General features: G+C 42.7%; 1 protein-coding gene across 11 annotated transcripts in view; it reads left to right on the top strand.

Annotated features, from left to right (window-relative positions):
* The window catches only part of dnah10 (dynein axonemal heavy chain 10), a 323,633-nt gene that overhangs the window by 58,122 nt on the left and 250,295 nt on the right, over nucleotides 1-15,216 (top strand). For all 11 annotated transcript variants that reach the window (XR_010977212.1, XM_068054492.1, XM_068054489.1 and 8 more), the window contains 3 exons: nucleotides 5,454-5,627; nucleotides 8,651-8,817; nucleotides 9,493-9,644. Coding sequence is in view for 10 of the 11 variants with exons in the window: in XM_068054492.1 (XP_067910593.1) it covers nucleotides 5,454-5,627; nucleotides 8,651-8,817; nucleotides 9,493-9,644 (493 nt within the window). In the remaining variant the exon portion in view is untranslated. The remainder of the gene's footprint in view (nucleotides 1-5,453; nucleotides 5,628-8,650; nucleotides 8,818-9,492; nucleotides 9,645-15,216) is intronic.

Genomic DNA, 15,216 nt, shown 5'->3' with positions numbered 1-15,216 from the left:
CAATTACACCCTTCACCTGCAGTTGTTAGATTTAAAATCTGAGATTGCTTAACAAAAATCTAAGATATTAAGGGACATTAAGGGGCTGAATGGCCTACTCCTGTTCCTATCTTCCTATGTTCCTATATAATTAAACTACTGATAGTTTAACAGATTCCCTTCTTTTACAATACAACTTGGATTAATATGTTCAAACATTTCAAATTAAAATAAATTCCATATTGTGTACCAAGTATTACTTGGAGACGCCCCTTCTCTAGCACCCCTAACAATTTCTTTGTTTCACGAAGAAATGTAAGTACAATCGGATAGCTGATGACTTGCATCTACCCATTTAATTTTTTTCAACCCAGCAAAGTCAATACGTAGTCTTTTCTCAGTCACCTTTTGTGGAGTATACATTGTTCCATCAAGAACGATCATCCACATAACAGTCGATGGGTATCCTATGTTCATTATGTCCCTTGTTCAGAATTTCACCCAAAATATTTGACAAATAGAACCCCATATCTGCTGCCTCCACAAGACCCAGTGTTTCCACAGCTAACATGCTTTTAACAGCCCATTTTATTTTCTTAGCCTCCCAAGCTAAGAAATATTATGAAGCCAGCTGCACTCAAATACCCATCAGCTAGATTAGCATGTGAAGAATTACTAAAAATTAGTTTTATGTTCTTTGTGTCACCTGAGGATGGAAACTTGAATACACATTTCTCCAGATTTAGTTTTTTCAAATTTTTTTTTGCCCTTAAAAGATTCTCAACTTTCGGATGTTTTATCATGCTTAATTCCAACACATCAAAATAGCAGGCCTTGTCTGAGAGCACAACCAGTTTAATAGACCAAGCAAGCTTCACAATTGCTCAGTCTCTGCTTTAGATATATCACAGAAAGCTGATGGTTTAACATTATTAACTGGGAAGGGAGTAACACTCTCTAAAATAGAATTGTTGATTCAAACTTATTCCCGACTTAGTCTGCTTAATATCTAAACCAATATATTTAAAGGCCCCACAAGCCTGGCTGCCAACCTTAACGTATTTCTCAAAATCCACAGTACCGCCCCACAAATCATTGTGCCTCAATGACGATGCCTGAAAGTTTCCCTTCATGATACCAATAAAACATTGCGGGATTTGCTTTTAGTTAACAACCAATTTTCAACAAAACAGATCTCAGAAATACCACATCCTGGAAGCATCATTAAGGCTATAGACGCATTTGTTCAGTTTCCATAATTTTCCTTCTGCATCTGCTGCCTTCTTAGGTGGTTTCAAATACACTTCTCTGAACTGTATCAACTTGCAGAAATGTGGCTTTTATGTCAATTGATCTATACCCACAAATGTGGCCAAAAGAGCCATAAAGATTTTCAAGATTACTTTTCCAGCTGTGGGAGAGTCCACTCTAACATTGGTATCACCCAGTCACTCTTCAAAACCCCTCACAACTAGCCTTGCTTTAGCCTTAAGTTCCATGAAGAAGGACTTTCAGTACAAATCCATCTATGTGGCAAGGCTGGCTGTCTCCTATCTGGTACCTCAATAAACTCTGAACTCTCTCCAACTCTAATTACTTCTATTTTTTTTCTCTGATGAGTTTATCCTCAAGTTTATTGGCAGCCACTAAAACGTCACTACCATGAGGACTTCTGTTTCTAGTTCTATTCCAAGACTGCTCTCTAGCCTTAGTTTCATTGTGGAATCTCTTCATGCTATGGCCTCTATTAGCACTTTGATGTCTTGTGGAACTACTGCTAGAAGATCTCCCTCGCACTTTATCTGAGGCTCTTTCTCCTGTACATGATCGCTTCCTTACACAAGAATCACTTCCTGACCCACTGTTAGAACTTGCACTGCACTTTCTTACCCTCCACTCTTTCACCCCATTCTTCCATTCCATGGACCTTGCTTCTTGGCCATCATCTTGAACATTTAACCAATATTTAAATTTGCCTGTAGATTTTCCTGCACGTCCCACAATTGTCGCATCCCTCCATTTATGAGGCCCCTCTGAAATAGATGTCACCCAAGTACCTACTTGGGGCAATTGGCCTTTGGATGAAGTAGCTCTTTCCTGGACATCATAATCTGTTAACTCTTAATCTACCATATTCTGTGCCTCAGGACCTTCATCACAAAGCACATGAGTAATCAAGGTACAAGGTGCCTCTTCTCCCTCTATCAGCTGCTCAGTCTGAAATTTTGTAATCAACCCCGATTAATCGTGAGGAATAAACCTTAACCGTTTGATTTCTATGCTTGATAACTACTGTTATATCACAACTGATTACCACGGCCCTTCCATTCCCTATAGACCTCAAATACACCAAAATCTCCTGAATTAGATTCTGCCTCAGAGCTCTATGAATTTTCTCAGAAACCTCAGCCTTGATGACAGCCCATCTCCCTGCATGCAACGCAAATGTTTAGAGAAAAATGGAACTAATTGTAATACCTTCTAGAGCAGGAGGACTGTCGCACAGTACAGAAGGCGATTTGTGATTCCGCCCGTAGACCAATTGATAGGGACTATATCCTCCAACCATCTGAAGCAACTTCTTCGCATGAACTGCAGTGCAGTTTCAACTTGCAGTTTGGCTGGTCAGCTAAGATTTTATGTAACATTTCATCAACCACTGTCTGATTCCTTTCACAAAGAAAGGACTTTCAGCTGCAGTATTCATTACCATAATGTTCATATTTTCACATGTCTCTTGAACTCATTGATAATGGAAAGGCTTTTGTCAGTCAGAAACTTAGCTGGTGCCCAAAGTCCAGTCCCTATCCATTTCTTCATAACTTTCTGTAATCACCCTTTTGTCCTTGCTATTTATTATTGTAGAAAGACTAAATCGAATTGCTAGGTCTACAAAATGTAGAATGAAAATATTCTTGTCTTTGTCCCATACCTTTAAACCCATGGCAACTACCTTGTTAAAGTCACATGCCAGTAGGACGTAATGGTGTCCTCCGATACTTTTTACAAATTTCACACTTTTCACGAATCTCTTCGCTTATCCTCATACTCTTTATCAATCACATTTGCATCCTTTTAGCAGGGTTTTTAATTTGACAAGGGTGATCAAATTGTCTGTAACTTTAAGACAATTTGCCTTTTAACTCTGATTCTTAACACTTGGTGCCATCAATACTTCTCCAACACTGATTCAAAACATCAGCTTTTGTTAAAGGGATAAAATAATGCCCTGACTGGGTAAATTGCAAATTCACTGACTTCCCAAAAACAATTGCTTTATCATGCTCCATATCCAGTTTCATTTGTGCCTTTTTCATTAAAGGCTTACTCAACAGTAAAGGTATCTCACTGGAGACTACATCAGTACTGATAAATTGGCTTACCCCAGCTATTTTACATGGAATTACTACTCTCTTCAGTGATTTCAATGTGTTGTCATCAACAAACCTAAAGCTGTTAGTACTTCTATACTCCTTAACTTTGCGTCGCTCCTCACTACTGAGTGGTTACAGTGTTATCTGGATTCAATCAGTTCCATGTACTGTCGATGTATAAGCACTGTACAGTACTGCACGGTTGAAAGAATCCGCAACAAACACATTCATCAGAGGACTAAAACACCTGGTGACTACTACAATTCATCAGTATCTTCCTCTTCTGTCCCAGAATTCTCTGCATTGTGTGTTATTTCAAGGACTTGACCCCTCCACTTATTGCAGTTCATTGCATAATGATACTTTGAGTCACATCTGAAGCACCTATTAACTGTTCCTTGGGCATTCCTGGGATTCATTTGCCTATGATTGCTGTTCCAATTCGGTCTTCCTCACATGGACTGCAGCAGTTCAAGAAGGCAGTTCACCACTACCTTCTCAAGGTGAATTAGAGATGGGCAATAAATGCTGGCCTAGCTAGCGACATCCACATCCCATGAATGAATAAAAAAAAGTCTGACCTGCTAAATGTGCTTTCATCCTCATTTCTCCAGTCTTCAACTCTTCCATTGTACCGATGCCTGCTTCCAGTATCTGGATTATTTCTAAATCTAGTAAACATGGAGTCCTCCATTCTTTGTGTCACCACAGAATGCCCCATTTGTACTAAGAGGACTGCAGGAAATGACTGTTTGCCGAGGAATTTTTTTTTAATGTGACTGACATTTGATCCGAGGAGTCTTTGTCCAAGAACTGATCCCCAGTTAGAACCAGGAGCCTGTCCATATGCAACACCCTGGCAAAATCTATCAATTTAAAAGCTAGCACAGAACCAGGGATTTCCAAATTGAATTTCCTCAGTCTTCTATACAGTTTGTTAAAGTCCATGATATATTCCTCTGTTGAATAACCATCTGTTATCCAAAATCTATCAAAGTCTGACCAAATCTCATACACATTCAATAGGTCATCTTTCTTGTAAATTTCATCCAAGAATTCCAACAGAGGATCCAACCCTTCATCAGTATGCAGCTGGCCAACATCCAGTTCACAAAACACTTTACTTCTGATTTTTCTTTTGGTGGGAAGTGACAACACTAAGGCCATACCTTGTTTCCCCTTTGGTAGAGATGTAACCTGTTTCCACATATCCACTTCATTCTTCCACTGGTCATATGGTTCAGACTCCAAAAACATCAGAGGGTAATCATACCCTGATAATTTACACTTGCTTTCTGCCATACTTTCCACAGTAGCCCTTGAGATTTTAGTTTTCTATCCAAAACAAATTTCCTAGTTTCCAACCTTCAGCTTTAGGCAACCATTCTCTGCTATCATGTTAATTCCACAAAGCTGTTATGGAAGGATAATGCTGGAGCCTATATTTACTCAGTTTCACGTTTATTGTGCAGAGTAAAAAGTATTACAGACATGTAACTCCTCACTCAAACCCAACCCTAGTCTTAGTGAGTGTCTGCTTATAAGTGCTTAACTACGACCCCAATTAACACCCTTCATCTGCATGTAATCAAACCATTGATACACAGTTAACAGATTAACAGACACTTGAAGGAAATAGACTTGTAGAGCTATGGAGATCGAACGAGGTGTGGGGACTGACAGAATAGCTCAGTGGAGAGCCAGCATGGACTTGATTGACTGAATGGCCTCCTTCTGTGCCGTAAATGACTTTATGACTCTAGCCCAGTTTATTACCCATGAAGGGAAATAGTGACCAATCTATTTTCAGTTCCTGTCTATCTGAATGTATTGGTTGCTTGCTGGGGGTACAGTTCCATGGGCACTGGTGCTGTTTGGTACCTTGGCCAATGGCCGCTCTCCCTGCGTGAAACTTGACCTCAGAAAGGGGGATTACTTCAGTCAAGTCTGACCTTGTCTTTGTTTAGCATTTCTATCTAACATTTATGTATTTGGTATGACTGTAGGTTTGTACATTTGTTACAGTTATGCATTCTATCGAGCCTTTGTTTTATGAAAAGCAAAAGGGGAAATCTAACAATGTCTTCTGTTGCTCTACAGACCAAAGCAAAATATCTTGAAGTGGCAAAGCGGATGAAAGCATATGAAGACAGGTTGTATGACCACTGGCAAAGCGAGACTAATATGAAACTGCACCTTCTGTTAAAGCAAAGCTTGCTTACAAAGATTAATGTATCTTCCACCAGTTTGGGAAGTGTTATTATTGTTGATCCAGTAAGGATGGAATTTTGTTCGCCTTGTTTTTATGAAAATTAATACTTGAAACAAGTAAATATAAGAAATATGCCGTTCACATATTAACAATTGATTGTGGAAACTGAGTGTTGCCATGGGTTAGCACAATATTCTTTCACCACTATTCCTGGGGTTCAAGTGAATCGATACCCATCAGTCTTCCCTATTCTTTAGAAATGAGTTGCAGCAGTTCTAAGTTCCTATAGGATGCAACTTTCTCAGTGTAAAGCCGAGCACTGAACTGACAGCTTTGCACTCAATAGATCCATGCCTTGTGGGAAATGAGAATGCCACATTATGGGTTGCTGTCCTGAGGTTATAGTTAAGATATTAAGACAGAGAAAAAGACGATACATATTGGGAATTGATGATTCAGAGGAAATTTCACCGACTTATACAATTCATGAGTGATTTATTTCCTGCAGATCTTTCCATATGCAGTTTCATTTAACATCAAATAGAGAAACTTGACCACAGGTAGTTGTCTTGCATTGTCATAAATGTGAAATTGATTCCGTTCCATAATTATATAGTCATATGCAAATGCCTCAAACTCTACTGGCGTATGATCTTCTACTTTGTGTATTGTAAGCCGGAATGTGGACCCTCCAGGTTTCCAAATTATTAACAAGCTTTATCAACCAATTTGGATCATGAAAATTGTATCTTTTTGGGTGGCACACTGAGACCGCAACAAAGGGGAACCAGAAATGTATTTGTCCACTGCACCGCAAACATACCGATCCAGATTCATACTGCTGTGAGCAAGGAACTGAACAAAGGCCAGACGCCTCCTGCAAAGAAGTAGGAACATTGGAGAAAAAACCATCTCCAAGATATTCATTGTGCCACTTCTTACCCAGCAGGATCTGTACAGGTCTGCGAGAAAGGTTGGCATTTATACAACATCATAACACATTATAGAATTTCACACACAATGAATACAGTGACTTTTTTTATGCAGCTAGTTTTCACATAGTACGATTTCACAAACAGTGATGATGTGAATGTCCGGTTTATGACTACGGTGAGTAGTTGAGGTCCCAACACAGATCCTAGCAGGACTTCATTAATGTGTCATTATTGGCTAGTTTTTTTTTAAGAGGAATATATTTCCCCTGAACTCTATTAATCACCATTTTAAATGTGACCCAATGCTGTTCTATCTCTGTCAAAAAAACATCCAGTTTACTTTCCTGAGTTCCATTCCCTTCCTCTTAAAAATAGCTTTTTTTCCCAATTTGTTACTTTGGTCTTGGTCTTACTTATCACAATCATTAAACCTTATTATGTTACAATCGATATTGACACAAAATTCTTTTATTCCGACTTCTACTATCTGCTCTAGTTCATTTTCCATTACTAGATCCAGCACGCTCCCTTTCTTGTTGGGCTTCTTACATGCTGGCCTGTTTCTGTGCTGTAGGCTCAATGTAACGCAATGATTGTTCGATTCAGTTACGTTATTTTATCCTATGTACTTGTGACACTTTAGATGCTTGACACCCTGAGATGTGGGGCTGAATTTTATAAGCCACCTGACGTTGGGGGTCATGGCGGGGTGGGGGGGGGGGGCCGGAATATGCTTCTGACAGAGGCCCCCATGCGCTGGGAAGGCCCCCGTCCCATTTTACTGGTGGCGGCGAGGCCGTATTGCGGCCTCCCCGCTGCACGGCGGCGGAGACTTTATTTAAATATGTTAATTAAAATGAATGAATAATGACTTCCCTTGAAATGGCGGCTGTCCAACACCGATATTTCGGCTGGTTTCCAGAAGTCCCGTGCCTTCGGATCTGAAGCGGAACACTGTTGGGGATGAGAGTGGAGTGAAGTTTTCAGGGCAGCAGTGGGTGGGAGCAGGGAAACCTGTTACGATTGGCTGAGGGGATGGTGCGAAGAGGTTGAAGGGCAAAGATAATAAAGTCTGGGGGTGAAAGGTCACAGTGGCGCAGTGTTTAGCACCGCAACCTCACAGCTCCAGGGACCTAGGTTCGATTCTGGGTACTGCCTGTGCGGAGTTAGCAAGTTCTCCCTGTGACCGCGTGGGTTTTCACCGGGTGCTCCCACAGCCAAAAACTTGCAGGTTGATAGGTAAATTGGCCATTGTAAATTGCCCCTAGCGTAGGTAGGTGGTAGGGAATTTGGGATTACCGTAGGGTTAGTATAAATGAGTGGTTGTTGGTCAGCACAGACTTGGTGGGCCAAAGGCCCTGTTTCAGTGCTGTATCTCTAAATAAATAAGGTCGGGACTCGTCGACTCCGCAGCGCATGTCTCGCGTGTGCACCACGCACATCTTGAAGCTTGTGTGAAATTCAGCCTGTGATGTCACTAAAGCTCCACTTTCAAGAATGATATCTTTGAAAAGCATGATAAAAAAGTAAGACTTGCATTTATATAATTCCTTTCATGACCACTGGACATCCCAAAGTGCTTTAGAGCCAATTTTGAGGTGTAGTCGCTGTTGTAATGTACGAAGCGTAGCAGCCAATTTGCATACAGCAAGCTCCCACAAACAGCAATGTGATAATGACCAGATAATTTTTTTTTGTGTGTTGTTGACTGAGGGTTAATTATTGGCCAGGACTTTGGGGATAACTCTTCTGCTTTTCTTCAAAATAGTGCCATTGGATCTTTTATGTCTGCTTAAGAGGACAGATGGGGCCTTGGTTTAACGTCTCATCTGAAAAATGGCACTTCTGACAATGCAGCACTCCTTCAATACTGCACTGGAGTGTCGGCCTTGATTTTTGTGCTGAAGTCCTGGAGTGGGACTTAGCTCTGGGCTAGAAGGTTGTCAGTTTAAGAGTGCTACCAACTGAGCTATGGCTGACACAAAAGTTTGCTGAACAAAATCATTTCAGGAAAGTCATGCTATAGCTGTCATATAATTTACATAATTAATTATTCTCGTACTTAAAATAACATTATAAAGTATAACCATTGCTGTTCTCAATCTTTAAGTCTCCTGTTTCTCAGTGATTATTTTTGTTTTCTGATACAGAATATGGTTGTTCAAGATGACTGGTATGAGATGAATTGCAAATATGAAGTGAACTTTGCTCCAGAACTGCAGGAAATTATAATGGAATCCAAGTATATGGAGCAATTAGGATTTCAAATACCACAGCTGGCCAGGAATGTGGCTCTACAAGAACAAAAGTTCCTCCGGTATGCTGTAGTCTATGAAAACTTGATATTACAGGTGGATAATGAAAATAAATAACTTCATAATCCCTCCCCCTCCAAATAGCCTTGATCATCAGGACTGTTTGGCCCACATAAATCTCTGGATGGTCTCAGTGTCACTTGTTCATTGTCTGATTATGAGGCATTCCTGAATATAATGGGAAATGAACACTTTCCCACACACAGTGAGGTGCATTTAGACTTCAGTATGAAACAGTTTTGCTTTATGCATGTAAGAAAGTGCATATATGTAGCGTTTTTCACAGCCTCAGGACATTCTGAAATGCTTTGCAGCCAATTAACTACTTTTGGACGTGAAGTCACAGGAACCCAAAATGATTTTTTTAGTAGTGATCATTGAGGGGTAAATATCCCCCAGGGCACTTCTGCCTTGAGAGAGCAGATGGGGCCACAGTTTAATGACTGTGCAGCAATTGGTAACACTGCACGGGAGTGTCTGTCTAGATTTTGTGCTCAGGTCTCTGCACTGGGGCTTGAACCCACAACTTCTGACTCAGTAGCAACAATGCTACGAACTGAGCCTAACTGTTCCGAGTTTAGAGTAGGTGATGCCAGGCAGTCTTGAGTACAGCATGCCATTCACTTTTCTGTGGTGCTACAATGATGTAATGTTCATTTTATTACTTGGGTCTTTAGGTACACCACTGGACTAAAGAACATGCTAAATCGCTACGGAAAACTGATGGATTCCCTAAGCACAGCAGAGACTAAACTCGTGGCAGAACATATTCAAGAGCTTCAACGAGTTATTCGATCAGGTTATAAAAGACTAAACTGGAACTCATTAGGTAACCATCACTAATTTTATAGGCTTCTTATCAGTGTTGGGATAATCTGCTAACAGCTGCAATCAGCAAGTCATCTCTTTCTAAATGATTTCTGGTGGGACACTATATGTTGTAATAGCCATTAAGTATCTCAGGGCATCATACTTCCAGAACTCAGTAGTTTTGAAATAATATATGTTGGAATTTTGATCATTCGACTTATTTCCATTGCTTGCATTCTTGATTATCTAGAAGAGCATTTGTGGGAGTTGAGAGAGAGAGAGAGATACAGCACTGAAACAGGCCCTTCGGCCCACCAAGTCTGTGTCGACCAACAACAATCTATAACATTTATACTAAATGCTAGTATAAATTAGCATTTATACTAATCCTACATTAATCCCAAATTCCCTACCACATACCCACCATTCTCCTACTACCTACCGACACTAGGGGCAATTTATAATGGCCAATTTACCTGTCAACCAGTCTTTGGCTATGGGAGGAAACCGGAGCACCCGGCGGAAACCCACTCGGTCACAGGGAGAACTTGCAAACTCCACACAGGCAGTACCCAGAACTGAACCCAGGTTGTTGGAGCGGTGAGGCTGCGGTGCTAACCACTGTGCCGCCCCTTGAGCCTTCATTTTCCATAAATCAGCTAAAGTACAAATGCGGGTTTTAATTATCACATTCTGCACTCTTGTCCAGCAGGATAGGTGATTGTCCTGAGTAGAATTTGCTGCCCATGCAGCTCTGATGTTTAGTTGAGAGATCAATGCAATACTGAAGGAGTGCTCCACTATCGGAGGTGAAATATTTTAGTTGAGACATTAAACCAAGGCCCTGTCTGCCTGCTCAAATGGAGGTAAATGATTCCATGACACTATTCAAAGAAGAAAAGGGAATTCTCCCGGTGTCCTGGATAACATATCTCTTTCAACCAATGACACAAAAATAGATTATCAGGTCATTTATCTCAACCTTGTTCCTGGGATCTTGATGTGCAAATTGGCTATCATGTTTGCCTATGTAACAATGGGGATTGCATGTCATAGAGTCGTACAGCATAGAAACAGGCCCTTCGGCCCACCGCGTCTATGCTGACCATAATGCCTATCTATACTAATCTCACCAGCCTGCATTAATTCCATATCCCTCTATTCCTTGCTCATTCAAGTAACTGTCTAGATATCTCTTAAATGTTGCTATTGTTCCTGCCTCCACCACCTCTCTCTCACCTTAAATCTATGCCCTCTAGTTTTAGTCACCCCGACCATGGGAAACAGACTCTGGCTATCTACCCTATCTATGCCTCTCATAATTTTATATACCTCTATCATGTCTACTCTCAGCCTCCTTCACTCCAGGGAAAACAGACCCAGCCTATCCAATCTCTCTTTATAACTCAAGCCCTCCAAACCAGGCAACATCCTTGTGAATCTTTTCTGCACCGTCTCTAGCTTAATCACATCTTTCCTGTAGTGCGGCGACCAGAACTACACACAGTACTCCAAATGCGGCCTAACCAACGTTATGTACAACTGTAACATGACGTCCCAACTCTTGTACTCAATGCCTCGGCCGATGAAGGCAAGCATGCCATATGCCTTCTTCAGCACCCTGTCTACCTGTGTTGCTACTTTCAGGGAACTTTGTACTTGCACCTCAAGGTCTCTCTGCTCAACAGCACTCCCCAGGACCCTGCCATTCACTGTAAATGTCCTGCCCTGGTATAACTTCCCAAAATGCATCACTTCGCACTTGTCTGCGTTAAATTCCATTCGCCAATCCCTTGCCCACTTTCCCAGTTTATCTATATCCTGTTGTAACCTGAGACGACCTTCTTCACTGTCCACTATACCACCAATTTTGGTGTCATCTGCAAACTTACTAATCATGCCCCGTACATTCACATCCAAGTCATTAATATATATGACAAACAACAGAGGGCCCAGCACCAATCCCTGTGGCACACCACTGGTCACCGGCCTCCAATCTGAAAAACAACACTCCACTACCACCCTCTGCCTCCTATCACCAAGCCAATTTTGTATCCAATTTGCTAGTTCACCCTGGATCCCATGTGTTCGAACCTTCTGGACCAGCCTACCATGCGGGACCTTGTCAAAGGCCTTGCTAAAGTCCATGTAGACAACGTCCATCGCCCTGCCTTCGTCAATCCTCTTGGTCACCTCCTCAAAAAACTCAATCAAATTCGTGAGACATGATTTCCCATGCACAAAGCCATGCTGACTATCCCTAATCAGACCTTGCCTTTCCAAATGCATATAAATCCTGTCTCTCCGAATCCCTTCCAAGAACTTTCCCACCACTGATGTCAGGCTCAACAGCCTGTAGTTCCCTGGCTTATCCTTGCTGCCCTTCTTAAATAAAGGCACAACATTAGCTATCCTCCAGTCTTCCGGTACCTCACTCATGGCTAACGATGATACAAAAATCTCTGCCAGGGCCCCAGCAATCTCCTGCCTTGCTTCCCATAGCATCCTAGGATACACCTGGTCAGGCCCTGGGGGTTTATCCACCTTACTGCGCTTCAAAACTTCCAACACCTTCTCCTTTGTAATGTTGATATGCTCCAGGATATCGCTGTTCCCTCCCTTGAACTCACTAGCTTCCATGACCTTCTCTATGGTAAATACAGATGAGAAATATTCATTTAAGACTTCGCCCATTTCCCGTGGCTCCACACATAGATTGCCACACCGATCCTTAAGGGAACCTACTCTCTCCCAAGCTACCCTTTTACTCTTAATATACTTATAGAATCTTTTAGGATTCTCCTTTATCTTATCTGCCAGGGAAATCTCATGGCCCCTTTTCGCCCTCCTGATTTCCTTCTTAAGTGTAGTCCGACATCCCCTATACTCCTCGAGGGACTCGCTTGATTCCAGCTGCCTGTACCTGACATATGCCTCCTCCTTTGTCCTGACCAGACCCTCAATATCCCTCGTCAACCAAGGTTCCCTAAACTTGTCAGCCAAACTTCAAAAATAATTGCTAGGTCAGAAGACCTTTTGGGACATTCTGAGGATGTTGTCACTTCCCAAATCCATGCCCACCTTTCCCAGAACCTCATGTTTGAATCCCTCTAATCAGGTTTCCGACTCCTCCCCTAGTACTGAAAAATCTCTTCTCAAAGCGATGAATAACATTCTGTGTGATTATGACAAAGGTAAACTTCCACTTCTCGTCTTTCTTAACCTGTCTGCAGCCATTGACACAGTTAACCATACCATCCTCCTCCAACACCTCTCCATTATTGTCCAGCTGTGTGGGACTGCTCTTGTCAGGTTGTATTCTTTTCTATTTAATCATAGCCAGAAAATCACCTGCAATAGTTTCTGTTCACAGTGCTGTATGGTTACCTCTTGTGTCTCCCAAGAATCGATCCTTGGGGCTCTCGTATATCTCATCTACATGCTGCGCCTTGGCGATATCATCCAAAAGCACAGTGCCAGTTTCCACATGTACACTGATGGCCCCCAGCTCTACCTCAACAGCAACTCTCCTGAGCTCTCCGCTGTCTCTAAATTACCAGACTGGTTATCCAACATTCAGTACTGGATGAGCAGAAATTTCTCTCAATAAAATATTTGGAAGACCGAAGCCATTGTTTTCGATCCCCGCTACAAACTCTGTTTGCTAACCAGCGACTTCATCCCTCTGCCTGGCAACTGTCTGAGGGCGTTTAAAGGTACACTAACCTGCAAGCACTCAGATCATTGGCATCAATGTGCAATTCCCCTGGCTGGATTTCCTCCTGGGCCTTTCCATTAGATTCAGAACAGATTTAACAGCTCAAAACTGGGCATTCATGGGCCATCAGCAGCAGCAGAATTGCATTCCACCACAATCTGTAACCTCATAGCCTGGCATATCCCTCACTCTACCATGACTATCAAGTCAGCGGACTAACTCTGGTTCAATGAGGAGTGTAGAAGAGCATGGTAGGAGCAGCACCAGGTGAACCCACAAATGAACTAACAACCTGGTAAAACTACAACCCAGGACTATCTGCGTGCCAAACAGCAGAAGCAGCATGCAATAGACAGAGCTAAGCAATCCCACAACCAACAGATCAGATCTAAGCTCTGCAGTTCTGCCACATCCAGCCGTGAATGGTGGTGGACAATTAAACAACTAACTGGAGGAGGTGGCTCCACAAATATCCCCATCCTCAATGATGGGGGAGCCCAGTACATCAGTGCAAAAGATAAGGCTGAAGCATTTGCAACAATCTTCAGCCAGAAGTGCCTAGTTGATGATCCATCTCGGCCTCCTCCTGAAGTCCCCAGCATCACAGATGCCAGACTTCAGCCAATTCGTTTCACTCCGCGTGATATCAAGAAAGGTCTGAAGGCACTTGATACTGCAAGGGCTATGGGCCCTGACAACATTCCGGCAATTGTACTGAAGACCTGTGCTCCAGAACCTGCCGCGCCCCTAGCGAAGCTGTTCCAGTGCAGCTGCAACACTGGCATCTACCCAGCAATGTGGAAAATTGCCCAGGTATATCCTGTACACAAAAAGCAGGACAGATCCAACCTGGCCAATTACCGCCCCATCAGTCTACTCTCAATCATCAATAAAGTGATGGAAGGTATTGTCGACAGTGCTATCAAGCAGCACTTGCTTAGCAATAACCTGCTCACTGACGCTCAGTTTGGGTTCTGCCAGGGCCACTCAGCTCCAGACCTCATAACAGCCTTGGTTTAAACATGGACAAAAGAGCTGAACTCAAGAAGTGAGGTGAGAGCGACTGCCATTGACATCAAGGCAGCATTTGACCGAGTATAGCATCAAGGAGCCCTAGCAAAACTGGAGTCAATGGGAATTAGGGGGAAAATGCTCCACTGGTTGGAGTTGTATCTAGTGCAGAGGAAGATGGTTGTGGTTGTTGGAGGTCAATCAGCTCAGCTCCAGGACTTCACTGCAGGAGTTCCTCAGGGTAATGTCCTGGGCCCAACCATCTTCAGCTGCTTCATCAATGACCTCCCTTCAATCATAAGGTCAGAAGTGGGGATGTTCGCTGATGATTGCACAATGTTCAGCAACATTCGCGACTCCTCAGGTACTGAAGCAGTCCGTGTAGAAATGCAGGAAAACCTGGACAATATCCAGGCTTGGGCTGATAAGTGGCGAGTAACATTTGTGCCACACAAGTGCCAGGCAATGACCATCTCCAACAAGAGAGAATCTGACCATCGCTCCATGACATTCAATGGCATTACCGTCGCTGAATTCCCCACTATCAATATCCTAGGGGCTACCATTGACCAGAAACTGACCTGGAGTAGCCATATAAATACCGTGGCTACAAGAGCAGGTCAGAGGCTCAGAATCCTGCAGTGAGTAACTCACCTCCTGACTCCCCAGTGCCTGTCCACTATCTACAAGGCACAAATCAGGAGTGTGATGGAATACTCTCCACTTGCCTGGATGGGTGCAGCTCCAATAACACTCAAGAAGCTCGACACCATCCAGGACAAAGCAGCCCACTTGATTGGCACACCATGCACAAACATTCACTCCCTCCACCACCGAAGCACAGTGGCAGCAGTGTGTACCA

This window comes from Heterodontus francisci, chromosome 23 (assembly GCF_036365525.1).
Source record: "Heterodontus francisci isolate sHetFra1 chromosome 23, sHetFra1.hap1, whole genome shotgun sequence".
Taxonomy (NCBI): domain Eukaryota; kingdom Metazoa; phylum Chordata; class Chondrichthyes; order Heterodontiformes; family Heterodontidae; genus Heterodontus; species Heterodontus francisci.
Note: the sequence above shows the minus strand (reverse complement) of the source record. Positions and strands in the feature narration are given on the sequence as shown.